The sequence below is a fragment of the Typopeltis vanoorti genome, chromosome 9, assembly GCF_054136105.1.
Source record: "Typopeltis vanoorti isolate ZY-2024b chromosome 9, IOZ_Tvanoo_1.0, whole genome shotgun sequence".
In the NCBI taxonomy this organism is placed as follows: Eukaryota; Metazoa; Arthropoda; class Arachnida; order Uropygi; family Thelyphonidae; genus Typopeltis; species Typopeltis vanoorti.
Window position 1 is genome coordinate 80,429,261 of NC_143557.1, and position 20,992 is coordinate 80,450,252.

At 37.4% G+C, this 20,992-nt stretch overlaps 1 protein-coding gene across 4 annotated transcripts in view; it reads left to right on the top strand.

The window, feature by feature from the left end:
* Cog4 (conserved oligomeric Golgi complex subunit 4) overlaps nt 1-20,992 on the top strand; it is a 321,056-nt gene that overhangs the window by 12,406 nt on the left and 287,658 nt on the right. For all 4 annotated transcript variants that reach the window (XM_090397413.1, XM_090397410.1, XM_090397412.1 and 1 more), the window contains exon 2: nt 8,283-8,365. In XM_090397413.1, the coding sequence (XP_090253539.1) occupies nt 8,343-8,365 (23 nt within the window). In that variant the 5' untranslated portion in view covers nt 8,283-8,342. The remainder of the gene's footprint in view (nt 1-8,282; nt 8,366-20,992) is intronic.

Sequence of the window (20,992 nt, forward strand, 5' to 3'; positions counted from 1 at the left end):
AAGTTTATGAATGTTCCATTCAGAAAGGGGTTACATGCCGAACTACAAAGTAGGATATTATGTCCAACTGAAGAGTATACTGAATTCATTGGAATGGGATCGGTTACTGGATGGAAAGAATATCAACAGAGCATGGGAAGCATTTAAACAATACTTGAATGATGCGATATCAGAATGTGTCCCAAGAGTTCGGAGAATAAAGAGAGTAGGAGTGAAATGAATGTGTAATTTTATTAAGCAAGAGATTTGTGAGAAAAGGACAATGTGGAAGAAATACCATGTGCATAAGGATGATGGCCGTTATGAACATTATAAGCAGCAGGCTAGAATAGTCGCAACTGTTGTATGGAAAGCAAAAGTCTGAGTATGAAAAGAAACTGGATCTGCGTGCTAAAGACAACCCACAAGAATTCTATTGATATGGTTGCAAGTAAAAGAAAGAATAACCCTTTTAAATCCTGATGGTGTATGGGTTACAGATACAGAAGAGGTTAACTGCGTGGCATGAGTGGAAAGTAAAATTGGCAAGGCAACTGAACAGGTTAACCTTCTTAAAAAGGTGCTGAGATACCAATTTGATACCAAATTGTATAAAAATTAAGAACAAGTTTCACTTTGCCAAAGCCCAACATATTTATAAACGAGCTAGTTTAGCACTATTACAGGAACAGGTATACGCTACTCACCGAGAACTTTCAAAAATAAATTCTCCCATCAGTGCACTATGTGATATACTATCTGACATTTTGAACCCGGAGCTATGGGATATCCTGGATAGAATCTCCGCCTCTACAGCCAACAAAGAATTCGCCAAAGTTAAAAACCGGCACTAAAAGAAATTTGAAATCCTCCAGCAGCGGCCGCAATTACATCAAGATGGTGTTGTTGTGAACTTATCATTGGTAACCTTAACCAAAGAAGCCACAAGTGCATTAAGTCTTGGACATTTTGCTGTTACTCCTAAAGAAGTTCCAAAAACCAAAATAATGGCTTCCGTTGAACGTTGGATATACGACCTGCCTCCAGCAATAGTCAATAATATTTGGTTAAACATAGCCAATATCCTAATCCATTCTAAGCCTCCCAAAAATAATATCCCACATAAAGAAATAATGGCTCTAAAAGAGCTACTCAGTAATAACCACATTACAATAACCAAATCAGACAAAGGAAATGCAACTGTAGTAATGGATACAACAGAATATGAAAGCAAAATGCACATACTTCTCCAAGACCGGTCAACATATCAAATTATAGATCGAGATCCCACCAACTCATAAAACAATAAGGTGTGCAAGTTATTGAACAAAGTCACTTCCTGGCCAAAAGAAACAGTCAACAAACTCAAACTCTTTCACGTTAAAACACCCAGAATATATGGAGCTCCAAAAATTCACAAACAAGGTACACCTTTACGCCCTATAGTAGATAAAATAAACAGTCCTACATATAAACTAGCTAAACATTTAGCAAACTACTAGTACAAACAATTCTCCCTCTTTTGTTAAAAATTCTACCCACCTAAAAAGTATTTTAGAAAACCACACCTTAAATAGTTCAGTTTAATGGTGAGTTTTGATATCACCTCATTATTCACGAATGTCCCATTGACTGAACACTTAACTTACTAAATTCACAATATCCCCCTGATATACTGTATTTCAGCTATTTAAATTCACAGTACAGGCAGGTTATTTTACATGGAAAGGGAAAATATACAAACAATTAGATGGAACAGCTATGGGATCTCTCCCCTTAGTCAACTTCTACATAGAACATCTGGAAAAGCTAGCTATCGACACAGCCACTCTCAAACCTAGTCTCTGGCTACGCTATGTTGATGATGTGTTTGCTATTTTGCCACCATGGCCCAGACACATTGAATACATTTTTAGTGCATCTAAATAGCCAGCACCCTGAAATCCACTTTACAATGGAACTAGAAGCCAATGACTGCCTGCCCTTCCTGGACACACTGATCACACGTCTTCCAGAAGGTTCCTTATCATTCTCGGTTTATAGAAAACCCACACATACAGGGAGATATTTACACAAACAATCGCACCATCACCCTTCTCAACAATATGGCATCTTAAAAACACTAACCCATAGAGCTAGAGCAATCTGTTCCAATGACATTGCTCTCACTTCTGAACTTTCTCACCTGTGTCACACCTTCCTAACCAATGGCTATAATCCCCATAAGATATATAAAATACTAAATGCTACCCAGAAATTCCCCCCCCCACTATCTACCACAGAAGACAACAAAACTATCACCATCCCATACATTAAAGGTGCATCTGAAAAGATATCTAGGGTGCTTAACAAACACCAACTGTGCACCGTATTTAAACCTTATGTGAAATTGGCAATTCTCATCCGTTCACCTAAGGACAGATTCACTTCTTTATCACATCCAGGAGTCTATAAAGTGTCCTGTTCATGGCATCGAGCCTACTACGGAGAGACAGGAAGAACTGTGGACATCCGCCTCAGTGAACACAAAAAATATATCCGGCACTTTCGCTATGGCAAGTCAGGTCTGGCAAACCATGCTTTGGATTCCCCGGCACACAGGATCAATTGGAAAAAAACAAAAGTACTGCACAGAAGCTTCTACAAGTCAGAGAGGTTGTTCCTGGAATCAACAGAAGCCTTAAAACATACTACCAAAGATTTGATGAGACAGTCATCCTAAGACCAAATTAATATTTATTTATTTTTTATTTTTATTTTATTTGTTTTTATTTTTTTTCAAAATTTTGGACTACTGTTTTTTTTTTTTTTAATTAATTAATTTTTTTTTAAAACTTAGATGGCTCCTTATTAGGACTTTAGTCTTGTGTTGCATGCTGAATTACTTATACTAGCCCCACTGTTACACCGGATTGTGGTTGTCTTGCATTTGTAACAAACTTTTTCGTGCCCTCTGAAGATGCTGGATATAATACCAGCGAAATATTACTTTTTAAGTTAATAAATAGTTATTTTCTTATCAATCTGTGTTCGCATCGATACCGTTAAAATCCAATTCAACATGCAGAAGAGGTTGTTCAGTTAATGAGTTAAAACGAAACATGGAGCTCACTGTTACCTCTTCACTAGATGAAGAAACACAGGTGTATGAGGACGAGGTATTAGAGCTATTGCACAAATTGAATAAGAATTCAGTAATAGGGACTGATGGGATATCAGCACGTGTGCTAAAAGAATGTTCAGCTGAATTGGTCATTCCTTTGACCAGGCTGTTTAATATGAGTCTCAGAACAGGAAAGATTCCACAGGAATGGAAGAATGTATGATAATTCCATTGCACAAGGGTGGTACAAAGACCGATGTGTCTAACTACCAACCAATTAGTATCTCAGGAGTGGTGGTGAAGATTTTGGAAAAATTGGTTAGGGCTCGCATTCAGAAATGGGTTGACCTTGAATCTCTACTTTGCAATGGACAGCATGGGTTTATTTGCTCACATTCTATAACAATGTTACCATTGAACTAGACAAGGGGAATGGATACATCATGATACTTTTAGATTTTGCTAAGGCTTTTGACAGAATACAGCATGGCAGAATGCTGCATAAATTGGAGAAAATGCGTTTGGGTTATAGAATATTAGCATGGATAAGAGGATGGCTGACTGACATGTCAAAAAGTGGTATACGGGGTTTGTGAGTCTGCAAGATTGGGAATTCGAAGCGTTGTTGTCTTGGCTTGCACATCCCCTGAGACACTTTGCAAGCGCGGCTGTAGGTGGCCTCCTAGGGGCGATTCCTGGACACCTTCGGGTGACTGACTGGCCTGCTACGCTGTTCCTCCCTTCCAGGGTTAGCAGCCCTGGTAGAGTTAAGTTTCCTCACTTGCAATAACTCATCAGATGAAGGCTCCGACTCTTATAGGCCGGAGCCAGGAAACTCATCAAGTGTGAATCCAGATGTCTGTTTCTTGTTTTGAGGTGATCCTGCCACTCATCCCAGCGGCATCCTCAGGAAGAAAGTGAAAAGAAAGCACTGCAAGGACTGTCATCGACCCATTTCTTCAAGTTCTCATCATGCTTGTTCCGGCAGTCAAGGAATTCCCAATCTCAGACACTTTGTATGTCAGGTCCGAGATCATGCATTCTCCCCCTTCAGTCGACCTTGGCATGCATTGCACCTCAAAATATCCAGCCGAAGCCAACGCTGCAATAAGAATGGAGCACGTCAAAGCACGTTGGACTGTCGAAGCAGAAAAGATCCTTGCCGCTCATGAGATCGAGTTGACGGCTTGAGGGATAAAGAAAATCAATGAAGCTTTATTTAAGGTGTTCCCATTAAGATCCTTGGATGCCATCAAGTGTCATAGACGTAAAGCCAGTTACAAAGCCTTAGTTCAAGAATTGGCAGCCCTTCCACCACAGGTCGGGACAGGTAATATCTCCTGTCCCTGCCTCTCCATCTTCCAGCCACCATCCTGCTGTTGAAGAAGAGGCTTTGATTCTCAGACTGACCTCATCTCTAGATGATCCTCCTCTTCTGGAATATAACCATCAAATTCTTAAATCTCTCATCCACACTCACCTTCTTGGAATGAATATTACAGATCAGTTGAATGACTACCTCCATGCTGAATTCTCTGAACACTTCATGCCTCGTCAACATCAGCCTACATCTCATTCTACAATGACTTTGTCAAATAGGAAGCAGAGGAAGAGGGCCAAAACCATCCTTGACGGTGCTTCCCCTCCACCTCTAGCAGACTTACATGATGATTTTGTTAAATTCTAGAGTACAGTCTTTTCTGCTCCACCTCCACACTTCCCTGATTATGATGACCAACCTATGATATTGAGGTCCATTCCTGGCTTTCAAACATACCAGCCTGTCTCCATCCAGGAGATTAAAGCAGCTCTTCCATCCAATTTCTCTGCCTCCAGACCTGATGGCTTTCTTGCATCTAGGCTTCGGAAGGTGCCGTTGAAGATTCTTCAAGAATTAGTAGACATTCTCCTTTCCAGTAAAGCAATAACACCATACCTATGTGCTTCAAGAACTATCTTCATTCCGCTGTCTATTGCTGGATGTCCAGAACCCTTTCTTTCCTATGTAATGGAGCTATACTTGGGTAGCTCCATCACTATCACTACAGGTCCCGTGCAACTTCTATTTCCGCAATGCGGGGTGTTTGCCAGGGTGATCCTCTATCTCCCCTTTTCTTTAACTGCATCATAGATGAGTTTCTTCACTTTCTTCCTAGCCATATAGGCTACTCTCTAAGTGCTTCTTCCTTTAATGCTATGGCCTTTGCGGACAATCTTATTCTCGTAGCCTCTACTAAGATAGACTTGCAGGAACTCCTTGACCGGGCAGTTGACTTCTTCTCTATTTGAGGCCTTTCTATTAATGTAGAGAAGACTTGCTCTTTAGCTCTTGTCCCCTTCTGGTTGTGAGAAGAAGCTTAAGGTCGAGACTATAGAGTTTTCCCTGCATGGGAGGCCATTGCATGCTTTGACCATCCTGGAAGAGTGGAGATACCTCGGTGTCATGTTCACCCCAAATGGAAGGTCTTCTGTCCCTTCTATCCTAGAAGCTGGGATCGCTTCTTTGAAGAAAGCTCCTCTTAAGCTCCAGCAAAGACTGCTTCTCCTTTCCCCTGCTACCTCACTTTTACCACAAGTTGGTGCTTGGTAGGACATATATCTCGGTACCATCCCGAATGGACAGGGCTATCCATTCAGTCATGAGATTATGGCCCCGACTGCCGCCTGACAACCCTACTGCATATTTCCACGCAAGGATGAAGGATGGTGGGCTCAGGGTTCCATCACTTAGATGGCTGATCCCACGCCTGCGGCTGTCAAGAATCGTAAAATTAGAACTATCTTCTTCCCCTACCCTATCTGCAGAGAGGCTTTCTATAGCCCATTAATACAAGAAGACTTTACGCGTGCTAAAGGCTGGTCCCATTATCACGGTACCTTAATTGAGTCAGCACCAGCAGAACACAAAAGGTGGGCATCTCTCTCTTGCACTGTTTTGTAGTAGATAGTGCTCCTTTAAAAGAGTCATATCTGGTGCCTTCCCAGCATGATTGGGTAAGGGATGGCACCAGACTCCTCCCTGGGTTCGAGTATATTGACCTTATCAGGACGAGGAACAATGCCCTGCCTACTCGAGCCTGCACAGCTTGATGGGGTAGTGACGACTCAAACTGTAGGGCTGGCTACCACTACAGTGAGACATTGTCTCATATAGCCCAGTATTGCTTCCGCACCATGGGGTCCGTGTGCGGAGGCATGACGCCGTGGTTTCCATTCTGAACAACCGCTTTAAGAACAAAGGGTGGGAGACCGCGGTGGAACCACATTATAGGACCTCTGCAGGTTTGCGTAAGCCAGACGTAGTGATTAAAAGAGATGGTTACATTTGGGTAGTTGATGCCCAGGTGGTGAGAACAGGGCACCCACTAGCCTATAGCCATAATAAAGTGAACTACTATAAAAATAACCAAGATCTAGTTAGTAAGATATGGGAGGAGCATGGGGCAACTCCGAGATTTACCAACGCCACCATCTCTTTACATGGCATATGGAGTGCAGATAGTTATAAGGACTTAAAACAGCTTGGGCTTATGCAGAAGGATATAAAAGTTCTTTCCTTGAGGGGCCTACAGGGCACACTGTTGGCATGGCATTGCCACCAGAGAATGACTACAATGATAACTAGAACTGGCATAGGGTAAAACACTTGTAAAGGCTTAGGCCTATATCAAGTATGGATGAGATGTCTGGACGTGATGTAAGGGTAGTACTGCCCATAACCAGTACAAAGATTAATAAAAAAATAAATAAATAAATAAATAAAAAAACTAGTGGTGTACCACAAGGATCAGTGTTATTCAATCTCCACTGTTCTTCAATCTGTACATTAATGATATTATTAGGAAGGATTTGAGAAGTGACATAAAGCTATTTGCTGATGATGCAAAGATTAGGCAGGGTAATCAAGAATGCTGCTGATATGCAGTATTTGCAGAATGATTTGAAAAGGCTGGAATTGTGGGCATAGGAAAATGGGTGTCAATTTAATATTGGTAAATGTAAAGTCATTCACTTCGGCATGACTAGATATCCAATGTCATATTATATTGGTGGGATTAGGCTAGAAGAAACTGATAAGGCTAGGGAACTTGGAGTATTAATAGATAGCAAGTTGAAGTTCAGAGATCATGTGGCAAAGATTGCAAATACAACTCAAAAGATAATTGCAATGCTGAAACGAACGTTCACATGTAACGATAAGGATGTTATTTTGCCTCTTTACAAGGCCTTGATAAGACTTCACTTGAGCTATTGTGCGCAGGTCTGGTCTCTTGGTTTCCGTTGTGATTCTGATATATTGGAGACAGTACAAAGGAGAGTGTTAAAAATTATATCAGGATTGTGGAATACTGATTATGAAGACAGATTGAGAAATTTGTAGACTGCAGATACTAGCAAACAGGAGAAAGAGGGGGTGATATGATCGAGACTTACAAACTTCTGCAAGGTTATATAGGATTTCAATCGATGAAATTTTTCAATTTATGGAGGGTGGGGAAAGGACGAGAGGGCATCCTTGGAAGCTGAGAATGAAGGCTGCTAAGAAGCAGTGAGGACTAGATTTTTCTCTCAGAAGTTGGTGCTCGATTGGAATGGATTGCCATTGGATGTTGTGAGTGCAAGCAGTGTTTCTTTCAGATGAGAAAGTGGTAGACAGGATCCAGAGGCATATGACCAAGATGGTGACAAGTCTCTGGAATATTCACTATAAGAATAGTGATATGAGTAGAAAAGAGGGATGGGATAGAAACTTAACTTACTAACGGCTAGGAGAGATGCAGAAGAAATTTTGAAACTATGATAGGATGGAGAACAAGAGAATCAACTCTGGAAGTTTAGTAGTAGTGTGATTAGCATCTTTGTGAGGACGAGGTTTTTTTTTTTTTATATTTTTTTTTATGTGGACATTGGTGAATAGTACACTTGATACCAGAATATGAGTGTAGTGTCAGAGAAGGTTCAGTTCAAGGGATAGTATAATAGGTGTTGTGTGAATAATGATATGTGTGGTCCTCATGTGATGAGCCTTTGTACTCTATTTAGATGTTCAGATAACAATAAACACCTACTTGTTCTATTCTAATTCTGTAAAGTAGCATCCAACGTTTTTTCCTTTTGGTCATTGTGTTTGTAAATTATTTCTCATACATAGTGCATAAATGAATGAGTACATCCATTAAATATATATTTTTCTTAATAGAAACAGATTACACAAGAACTAGAAGGTATACTTGATCAACATGTTCACATTGAAGCCAAAATGATGTCACTACAAAAAATGCTGTAAGTATAATAAGTATATAAAAGTAAGTATAAGTATATAAAAATATATATATTTATATATGTTAAAGATACCAAGCTAATTCAAACCTGGTTTTACTCCATTTCCCAAGTAAGCAAACAGACAAATAAGTCAAGTTTACGCCTGCACGTAATGAAAGTCTAGCTGACTCTGCAGGTAGTGCAAGACTAAGGTAACTCATGGTAAAAGTAGAATAAGCTCTGATCACTAATCTTAATATTTACCCATAATGCAAAGCACATCTCCTGGAGGAGATGTATGATGCTTTGTATTAAAGGCAAGGGGGCCACTACCCAGACCGGTTTCGACCTTTATTGAGGTCTCATCAGTGGGAGCCAGGCTAGAAATATCAAGATTTTAGTAATACAGAGCTTATAAGTATTTTACCAGAACAAGTTACCATAAGGTGTTTTAACCTTATTAAATAAAAATCTCAGGAGGAGATATAAATTTATTATACCCAAGGTAAAATACATATTTATATTATGTTTATTATTTCTGGGAAAACTCCCATGTTACTCCTCTTAATAAACTATTATAATTACGGCTATTTTGCCTGCTTCAGTTTAGGAGTGCCCCTGTTTAAATGTCATTGGCTATTTACTCATGGATTCTTAGGGCATTGTAGATGTGAATTTACCAAAAAGTATATGTAGCATAAGGAAGAGAAATTTACACACACCTTTTTCTGGGTGTTGCAACTTTTCTTCTTTCTGCGATGTCCGAAAGCACTGAGTGTGTGGAGGGGGTGGGGTAGGCAATTTGGGAGAATTAAATTAGAAAAACCCAATTTTTTTTTCAGTAATATATATATAAACATGTATATTATATTTTTATGTTATATAGGGTGGGGAAAAGGTGAAAGGGTTGATTTTTTATATAGGGAAGGGGAAAAGGGGGTTGACGGGGTGCGGTCCATTTCGACTATTGGTCGTCATCTGAACACATTGGGAAAGTGGATGCTACGTCAGGTCTGATAGGTGCTTCTGTTTTTTGACCAATAGCTTTCGACCAATAGTCGAAATGGACCGCACCCCATCAACCCCCTTTTCCCCACCCTATATAACATAATAATATAATATATATGTTTATATATATATTACTGAAAAAAAACCTGGGTTTTTCTAATTTAATTCTCCCAAATTGCCTACCCCCCCCTCCACACACTCAGTGTTTTCGGACATTGCAGAAAGAAGAAAAGCCCCCAACACCCAGAAAAAGGTATGTGTAAATTTCTCTTCCTTATGCTACATATACTTTTTGGTAAATTTACATCTACAATGCCCTAAGAATCCATGAGTAAATAGCCAATGACATTTAAACAGGGACATTCCTAAACTGAAGCAGGCAAAATAGCCGTAATTATAATAACATATTTATATATATGTATATATATATTTGTATGTATGCATTTTACATTGTTTCTATATATGTTCCAAGTGTTTCATAAGGTAAGATAAAAAGAAAATGTTGGAAGTTTTTCCACTTGGTTAGACTATAAATATATATTTAGTTTAATCCTTTATCCAAGTATAAGCAAACAAAGTTTGCACCCAAAGTATCTTCAGGACTGAGGCAACTCGTGGTAAAGGTGGACCAAGCTCTCATCACTCCTTGTCTTAGTATCTCCTAAAATGCGAAGCACATCTCCTTGTGGACATGTATAATGCTATGCATTGTGGGAAGGGTCACTACCCAGACCATTTTCGACCTTTATTGAGGTCTCTTCAGTGGGAGCCAGACCCAGAGGTGATACCAAGGTTGAAGTAATGCAGAAGTCATTTCCATATACAGGTTGCCAAAAGGTGTCACACCTTATTATTAAATTACTCTGGATTAGAGAAAGATGTTGGAAGTTTTTTCACTTGGTTAGACTATAAATTATATATTTAGTTTAATCCTTTATCCAAGTGTAGGCAAACAAAGTTTGCACCCTGAAGTATCTTCAGGACTGGAGCAACTTGTGGCAAAGGTGGACTAACTTCTCATCACTTACCTTAGTATCTCATAATGTCTCATTCCCATAATGCATAGCATTATACATGTCCACAAGGAGATGTGCTTTGCATTATGAGATACTAAGGCAAGTGATGAGAAGTTAGTCCACCTTTGCCACGAGTTGCCCCAGTCCTGAAGATACTTCAGGGTGCAAACTTTGTTTGCTTATGCTTGGATAAAGGATTAAACTAAATATATAATTTATAGAAAGAAAATGTTGAAAGGGATTTGAGAAAATTGTTGTTATAGAAAGAATTGTAGTAGGTTTGCAAAATTGAATTATGTATCACCTGAGTATCTTAAATATTAATCAAGAAGAGCCAAGATGATGAATTGTATGGTGGCTGAGTCTATACAGCATACATCAACATATTATGTTGATGTATGGAGTGAGAGGAAGCAGGAGTGGCATAAGAGGAATGGGCTGCACTTCAAATGGATTTGATGTTAGGCATTTAGAGCAACTGTTATTGGGTGAAATTATGCATGTAGAAAATATGAATATGCATAAGATGAATTATGCATGTAAAAAAGTGGAAGTAAGAGATATACAAGTTCTTACCAAAGAAGATGTAAGAATGAGAGATATGGTATGGAAAGAAAGAGAGAAGAAAAATGTGGAGTATCATATAACAAGTTGAGCAGGGAAACAGAGTTGACTTAAATGGAAATAAGAGGCATTACGTAAAGAGTATGTAATTTAATTAGTTGCAGAAAAAGAAAGAGAGAGAGCAGTTTAAGTTGAATAGCCATGAACAGAATAGTGCCCGTCATATTTAGAGAAGTAAGGAGTTATGATTTCTTGTGAGGCATCATGTTTGAATAATGACAGGTGTGGCTGTATACGTACATAACAGCTCAACCTATTATTATTATTATTATTAACATCTAATCTCCATGGAATCATTATAGGATGTCTATACTCTCCCATACCAAAAGATCATCCATCATCAAAGCCTTGAACCTATTCGCAGTTTCTGCAATCACCACACTTTCAGGCAATGCATTCCACTCACAGTCACTCTCCATAAAATGAACCTGCTTCTCACTCACCTGCTCACATCTTCCGTATACAGTTTCTGTTGACGACCTCTAGTTCTAGCCTTGCCCTCCTCTGCTCTATGATTAATGTGGAATATCTTCTTCATCTTAATCTGGTAACAACACCTCACCAATTTATGTCTCAATCATATCTCCTTTTTTCTTCTATTCACAAAGCTCTGTAAATTGCATTCCCTTAATCTCTCCTCATATCTGACATTCCATAAACCATACACTAAGTAAACTTTCTCTGGACCTTCTCCAAAACATCCTTACCCCCACCCCGATAACCACTTGATCAAATCTGTGCACAGTAGTTCATATGTGGCTTGATCAAAGCCTTATACAAGGGAACCATAACCTCTAAGCTTCTGCATGTCAATGTTCTCCTCACGATTACCATAATTCATTGGGATGTTCTTACAATTTTAGCAATGTGACCCCTAAAATTCTCTCACCACAATCACTCCTAGATATCTCATCTCCTCCACCTCACCCAAAATTTTCCATCAGTTGTATACTCTGTATCCCAACCATTTCTACTAAATTTCAAGACCTTTCACTTTTGCAACATGAATTCAGAGCTTTACTCTTTTGCCTACTCACATAGTCTATTCAGGTGCTCCTACAAGGCCACAACATCTGCTCCACTTCTCATAGAGCCCTTCCCAACTTTGTATCATTAGTAAACAGCTGCACGTCTCCAGTTAAACCAGTCCCAATGTCATTAACATACAAGTTAAACAATAATGGTCTCAAAAGAGATTCCTGTGGCACTCCACTAGTGATCTTCCTCTTTTGAAATGGCAGTATACAGGTACAACCTGCTGGTACCTGTTTGACAGCCAATCAGCTATCCAACTTACTAGTCTGTTATCTAATTCCATTTGTTTCAATTTAGCTACTAGCTTGTTATATGGCAGTCTATCAAAGGCCTTTGAAAACTACACCACTATATTCTCCTTTATCGAATGAATTTGTCATCTTGTTATATGTAAGCAAATTGCTGAAACATGACCTTCCCCCCTAACAAACCCATGGTGACCATCATAAAGAATACTGCTATTATCAACTCACTTATGAATCCTAGTCCTCACCAACTTCTCTAATACCTTAACAGCAACTCAGACACACAGATTGGGCTATAATTTGTAGCCCTAGTCTTATTCCCCCTTTTGTGAAGTGAAATAATTTTTCCCACCTTCCATTCCTTTGGGACTCACCTTGTTGCAAAACTCATGTTAAATGATTGTGCCAGGCAATGCATTCAGATAAGGTGCCATTAATTCCATAAAGAATTCCCTCAAGACACATGGCAGTATACTGTCAAATCCCATTTCCTTATTAATATCAAGTTTATTTACTTGATTCCTCATATACTTCCTGCTCATTCACCATTAGTCCCTCCTTTGCTATACCTTCTATGCTCCAGCTTCTCCTGATGTTGCCATCACTAGGATGAAATACACTGATAAACTGATCATTGAATAATTCAACTACCATATTTACTCGAATATAAATCACACTTTTTTCCCAAAATGAAAGTTAAAATGTGGTAGCGCAAGATATATGCTGGGATTTTCGGAAACTAAAGTTTTTCAGGAAAAAACAAAATTAATTTTATAATTTAATCCTCAGTATTCATTATAATTTATAATTGCTCACATTATTTATAAAATGAATGCATTTAAATTTTAATTATCAACGTTATTTACACGATTGGCCACTCACCTTCATCATGCGATATATTTGAATTTTTCAGCGATAATGCTTTTGTAATTAAATTAACTATTTCTTGTCAAATCATGTCCCATGCTCTCAGAATCCAGTTGCACAAAGTTCTAATGATGTTCTCTTAATCTTAATCCACTCCCATGCAGTCCAAGATCGAGTAGAAGTTAATTCTCTCACTCCCACATTTCTTTTACTGGTTGCTTCCATCTCTGAGTATATGATTCGTGTGGTATTAACAAAAGATCATGCGACTCAATGACAAAGCAAGCCGATGATTGTTGAGTTGAAATTCTGATTCTCTTGAACCGAATTTCAAAATATCTGAAACTGCCATAACAACATTCACTATCTTTTCTTAAAGTTTACTTTTTTCATGTATGAACTATATGCAAAACTTTTTCATTTCTTTTTTCGTAAAGTAAAATCAGGGGTGCAAGATTGTTGAGTTGAAATACTGATTCTCTTCAACCGAATTCCAAAATATCTGAAACGGCCATAACAACATTCACTATCTTTTCTTAAAGTTTTAAACTTTTTTTTTGTGTATGAACTATATGTGAAACGTTTTCATTTCTTTTTTCTAAAATAAAATCAGGGGCACGAGATATATGCGAGGGTGAGTTATATTTGAGTAAATACAGTATATCTTCTGCATTGGTTATTCAATCTGCCATTGTCATCAACTAGCATTATCCTCCCATATTCATTTTTCCTTTTACTTGTTACATATCGAAAGAACTCATTAGGATTTTTCTTAGCTTGATTGGCTAACTTCTTCTCATACTGCACTTTTGCTGCCTTTACCAACTGAGTTACCTTCCTGGCCTTCTCTCTCTGTACTCTTCATGCAACCGATCATTACCAACATTGTGTTGCCTCCACAGTGCCTTCTTTCAGAATTCAAACTTAATCTCTTCATTCATCCATTGCCCCTACCTTGTTTAGTCTTTTCACCTTTGGTATATACTCAGATATTGCTGCTATTAAATATCACTTGATCAATGCCCATGCAGTGTCTATATCCTTCCCACTCAACTCTTTCCATGCTATAGCTCCCAAATGTCTTCTAGGCTTTCCATAATCACCATCCTTGTAGTTCCACATATATCCTTTTTTATAGAGGTTCTCATGTGACTGGTTGCAACTCAGGCACTCACTTCATGGTCACTCTTGCCAAATGGGGGAAGATTAGATACTCCATTCACAATCACATCCTCCGATGATATAACCAGATCTAAGACCCTTAACCCTCGTATGTCCTCCATTACGTACTGCCTAAGATTGTTGTTGTTCCTTAAGAACTTGAAAAATTCATTCTCCTCATTCACTGATGCTGTCTCTTCATTCCAATCAGTATTGCTGTAGTTGAAATCGCTCATAATGATCACCCTTTGCTTGCTTGCTCACTAAGCCGAGTTGCCTATACATTTCTTTGTCTCTGCCTTCCAGATTCCCTGACCAGTAGCAACACCCCACCAAATATCTTTATCAATCTCCACGCCATACTGCTTTAAAACCACTGCTGCTATTTTCTTCTTGTATCTCCAACACCTTGCATAAACATAATTCAGCAGCACTCCCCCCCCTCTCTTCTTGCTTTTCCTTTCCTTTCCTATCTTCATGAAAAACATCACATTCATCTATTTCTGTTCCTGTCCAAATGTTGTTCTCATCCAGTCATGTTTCACATATTCCAACTATTTTCAAGCACATAAACTCAATCAGTGCAGAGCTCTTATTTATTTTTATTGAGAAGCTGTTATTTATTTTTACAAATTCCAGGAGCATAAAAAATGAGATCACTTTGTAGTTTTAATTGAGTTGCAGTAAAAATTGGTGAGACTTGGTTGTTGATGGTGAAAGACATAGTTACAGGAATAGAATAGAAGAGGTATTGTAGATAAAGAATAGAATGTCAGGATTTGATTAACATCAGAATTTAGTAATGAGTGGGTAAGAATATGATACGTCTTGGGGGAGGACACTATGCTTTGTGAAAAGTGGATCTTGCCTAATTAGTCAAGTTTGACAAAGTAAAACTTTCAGTTTAAAGAAGTGGAACTGCAGAATGGGTGATTATGGAAATCTCTTAACAACATCATAAGCTTTGAAAGAAAGATGTTGATAATCTGTGGGAAAGGAACTAATAAAATGCATTATAAATAAATAATGTACAACTCAGTACTTAAGGGTTAGAGGATAAATTAGGAGTGAAATGGATGCATATTGAAATCCAAGCTCTGTTTTATACGAAGTTGTGTAAGGAGGAGTATAAGATGCAAATACTTCCCCCTTTCCTTACCTGCCCTGCACCTTATCCTTTTTGTGCATCTTTGTTATGGTGTGGTCAGTATTTGCATCTTATACCCCTCCTTATACAACTTCATGTAAAACAGAGCTTGGATTTCAATATGCATCCATTTCACTCCTAATTTTGAGAGAGTGAATTGATTGACTGCCTACTCAGCCAATTTGTTATGTGGCAAATTCTGGAAAGAATGATTAAGGAATGGGTGATAATGGTTAATGGCAATGATTGCAAAGTGACTTTGCAATCATTGCCTCAGAGGATGTAGTGGAATTATTTAATAAACACTTTTCAGGGTATTTCTTACTGGTGAGAGTGATTTTGAGCATAATCCTTGAGGGGTGGGGGAAATAAAGTACTAGAGAGATTAGAAAGGAATAAACTGAAGATATTTATTACATACATATTGATTAAGCTATTATAATGTATTACAATATCAAGTTGTATACAATGACGTGGAATCAGTGTCAGGTGCATTGAAATTTGCATGAGATAACTGAGCAGGATAAAATGACAAGTGCAACATAATATACAGAGTTTAAACAAATATATGAGTAGATAGAGATTAGGTTCAAGAATATGAAACATGCTGCTGTGTGATGAGCACATGAAGAAAGTAAGCATATTATTGTTGGAAATTAGAGAATAACATTTTTAGTGAAAGAAAGGAGATAGTGATGATGTTTAAGCATTAAGAGAAAACATTTCAATCTTACAATCCTTATTATTCCATGGTTGGCAAAAAATATATATATATTCAGTGGAAGGACACAGAAACGGTTAATGATCTCAAAAAAGAGAGGGGAGGATGTTAAATTGAGGAGCTGAAACAATTATTTGTAAGCAGATGATATACAAATTTTTTTGAACTTATTCAGCTTTTTTCAGAAGCTGAACAAGTTCAAAAAAAAATTTGTATATCATCTGATTACAAATAATTGTTTCAGGTCCTCAATTTAACATCCTCTGACTGAGTGGTACTGACTGTGATTAGGTGAGCATTAAAAGTTTCCAGAAGGCTACACTGATTTTGAAAGATTTGGTATTCCTAAAGATAAAGTCTTTGCTTTACAACATGTATGCACCTATCTGTATGAGACTGGAAGAGCAGAGAAGTCTCAAATACAGCACCCAAGTTTTTAATAGATCTTTATTGGTAATTTTAAAATTGGAAAAGATATTAGTCTTTTGATCTACTGGAAGGAGATGCATGAACATTTTTCTGTGATTAGTTTAGAGCCTTTTTTTCTACATCACTATACTAGATTATCGTTTATTTATGTATTTTATTTTTTTATGTAGCTTCCACCCATGAAAGGTTTATTTGTTAACTTATACTGCATTTGGTTAAGGATTATTTTTTGTCCAATTTTTATTAATTATATATATATATGTATATATATTTGTTTTTTTTATATTTTTTATATCCTGCTCTAGAGATCAAACATGGAACTTTTTTTTTTTGAGCCACTTCAGTCCTCCAATAAGTGGGACAGTGGTCTCATGCTTGGCAGCGAAGTTCATCTCTCCCACCTAAAGACAATCACAAACATCCATGCTCACAGCCAGATTAGAACCTGTGGCCTGTTGGTTGGAGAGTGGGTATACTAACCATTCGGCAAACTAGGCCAGAAAAGAAGAGCAGAGAAGTATCAACCACAACACCCAGTTCTTTATTGGTAATTTTAGAATTGGAAAAGATATTAGTCTTCTAGTCCATTGGAAGAAGATGCATGAACATTTTTTGTGTTTGCTTTATGGCATTTTAGTTTAAGGCCTATCTATATTACTTTATAAAATATGTGTGTAACAATGGACTTTGATTGCATATAAAAGTTTGAAAACATCAGAAAGTATTAGGAAATTGGATATGCTGAAAAGGCTGAGAGATATCATTCAAAGAGCAGAAACAGTAAAGGGCCAGTAAGAGTGTTGAGGTACTCCACATGTAGCATCCAATTATAATAACTCTAGTTCCTCTTGAGTGAATTGGAAAAGTTGCTCTTAAGTCATTCCTGGATGTTTTCTGAAATTCTAAGGTGTTGAAGTTTGTGATTAAGGAAAGAAAGATTTATGCTCTGAAAGATTTCAATGAAATGTATAGATGACATCAGTGTGCTTATTATTCTCAAAGGATGTGAATACATGGTTTTTTAAATAAGAGCAGATTAGTAGCAGATCTCCCATGTAATCTGTGTTGCTGTGGGGAAATAATATCACAAAGTAAGTATGCTTACAAACAGTTTGGGAATAATTGGATGCATACATTTTGTTAGTAAGAAAGTGACAGAAGCAAATGAAATAGTTCACTTACTGAGTGGTCATTTTGTGTACCATTCATGTGGAGATATTTCAATGCCAGATGTAACATTGACTGATTGAAGAATAGAGGTAGATGAATTGGAGGTGCTTGTGAAATATATTGCAGAACTTTAATGTCAGTGCATGTCAATCCATATATTTTGAGAATGTGCAATGGAATTTGCACCTTTTATAAGCTGTTTAATTTAAGCCTCAGTTTTAGGAAGATAACAAGGGAATGGATACATAGCAAAACAATCCCACTGCAGAAAAAGAGGCTCCATGGCAGAAGTACTAAATTATAGTTTTCTCGGGAATGGTGGTTAAGGTATTGGAGAAGTTGCTAAAAGATAGAATTCAGGGTTGAGTTGAGAGGGATATGGTACTTTATAGAGGACAACATAGTTTTGTGAAGGGTAGGTCTTGCTTTAGTAATTTGCTTACTTTTTATAGTAAAATGACAATTGAGTTGGATAAATTAAATGGATATATAAAGATACTGCTGGACTTTGCAAAAAATTCAACAGGATTACACATGGAACTGTGTTGCATAAATTGGAGCAAATGGGGGGGGGGATGAATATGCCAATTTAACATGGGCAAGTATAAGGTCATGCATTTTGGGATGAAGAGATCACAAGCTGTGTACTATACTGATGGAACTGAACTTGACAAAAAGGGTTAGGTAGGTTATTATTTGCCTTTATAAGGCTCTAATAAAGCTACATCTAAACTACTGCACACATATCTGATCCCTTGGATTTCATTGGGATGAAGAAGTGATGGAGAGGATCCAGAGGTGAGTCACAAGGATTGTGGCAGGTCTATGGAATATTTTATGGAATAAGTTTACTTTTCTTTTCTGTTTTTGAATTGCTTCCTTTATATTCTTAATTTATTCTTGATACTGACAGTGTCACTTACTTGATTTCCGTTATTTCCTGATTTACCTGTTTCCATGCTTTGTTGTTTCTTATTTTCCTGTTTAATTTTCTTTTTCTCTTTCTGGCATTAAACTTCTAATTCTTTTATACATGACCAACACAAACCTCCTTTCACTATACCAGGATCTCCTCATTGCATATCTCCTCTTTCCTTTTTCCAGAAAGTTGTCAGAAAAATTCTTAATATCATGAATTTTGATGTATTCTGGCAAAGATTGTGATTAATATTCATTCTGCATTGTTTGACGAGCTGTCATACTTGATGTTTAACATCAATTTCACAGCATGGAAGCAAACCTATATTTATTCTAAAAAAAAAAGGAGATGCCAGTCTCTGTCTATTTTCTAGATGTCCTTACTTTAATCCTCTTGAAAACAATGGAAAATCATCAACAAGCAACTTCTTCTTCTTCTGCCTAGAGCAGTGGTTCTCAACCTTTTCAAAGTCACGGAACATTTTTGATTATAAGAAAAATTTGGGGAACACCAAAAACATTAGGGTAATAAAAATAACAATAAAAATATGCATGGACTCGTTTTTTATAAAAATGGAACCTATTTTAATGCGATACTTGAGCTTGTCGATTTTTGCAGGTTTCAGCAATATCAGGTCTAATATGTGATGTATAGTTCTTCTCATCTCTTTGTCAATATTAGTAAGTCTTTCACGTTTTTTATTTTTTATATGGGTTAATATTGAGAAATCGAGCTCACACAAATATGATGTTGAAAACTGTAACAAAATTTTCAGTGCTCTTGTGGATAGCTGAGTATTCGGCTTGACAAAAATGCAAAATTCTTCAAGAGTTATTTTAGAGAATTTCATTTTTGGAGTACGATCCATTGACAAGGTAACTAATTGTTCTTCTTGTAACGAAAATTCACAACTCGATGTATTAACTGTGCCAAATGGATTTCGTATCCAGTCATAATTGTGTGTATTTAAGGAAGAAAAGTAACTTGAAATATTTTCTTCCGATATTATTAATTGTTCTTTTTTAAGTTAAGGGATATTACATCCCATATAGCCAAATAAGAAACTCAAAGAGTTTCATGCCGAATATAGAAATTATATATATATATATATATATATATACAAAGTTCAGCGATTCCAAGCGTAAGCAAATACCTGGATGGTGCAGCAACTGACCCTTAAGGTAGTGCAAGCTGAGGCAACTCATAGCAAAGGTGGAGCAAGTTCCGATCACTATTCTTGATATTTACCCATAATGTGAACTTAGCTCCTAGGAGCTGTATTACTGTTCTACATTATGAGAGAAGGTCACTACCCAGACCGGTTTTGACCTTTATTGAGGTCTCATCAGTGAGTAGGTAGACCTAGTTAATAATAGTTAATATATACAAAGTTCAGCGATTCCAAGCGTAAGCAAATACCTGGATGGTGCAGCAACTGACCCTTAAGGTAGTGCAAGCTGAGGCAACTCATAGCAAAGGTGGAGCAAGTTCCGATCACTATTCTTGATATTTACCCATAATGTGAACTTAGCTCCTAGGAGCTGTATTACTGTTCTACATTATGAGAGAAGGTCACTACCCAGACCGGTTTTGACCTTTATTGAGGTCTCATCAGTGAGTAGGTAGACCTAGTTAATAATAGTTAATAATACCAAGATTGTAGTGAACAGAACTTATATCCCTTCTATGAGAATTGCCAAAAGGTGTTCTAATAAATTACTAAATATATGAAGAGCCAAAGGCTTCAATTCAGCGACATAACTTATTTAAGTTAAGGGATATTACATCCCATATTGTTTCTTAGCCGATTAAGAAACTCAAAGAGTTTCATGCCGAATATAGAAATTATATAAAGTTCTGCAATTCCAAGCATAAGCAAATACCTGGATAGCGCAGCAACTGACCCTTAAGGTAGTGCAAGCTGAGGCAACTCATAGCAAAGGTGGAGCAAGCTCTGCCTATATCCTATATTTGGCATGAAACTCTTTGAGTTTCTTATTCGACTAAGAAACAGTATGGGATGTAATATCCCTTAACTTAAATAAGTTATGTCGCTGAATTGAAGCCTTTGGCTCTTCATATATTTATTAATTGTTCTGTTATAATGGAAATAATTTCATTGACATTTTTATTCAGAGTAGCCAATTACACTCAGAACTGTGTCATGTGACATCTTTCACTGGCGGAACACTTGTGACCAGTTCGTGGATCACAAGTGTTCCGGGGAACACTGGTTAAGAACCACTGACCTAGAGGCTCACCAATTAATTAGTGATCACATGGATTCTACCACTTTACAATGGATC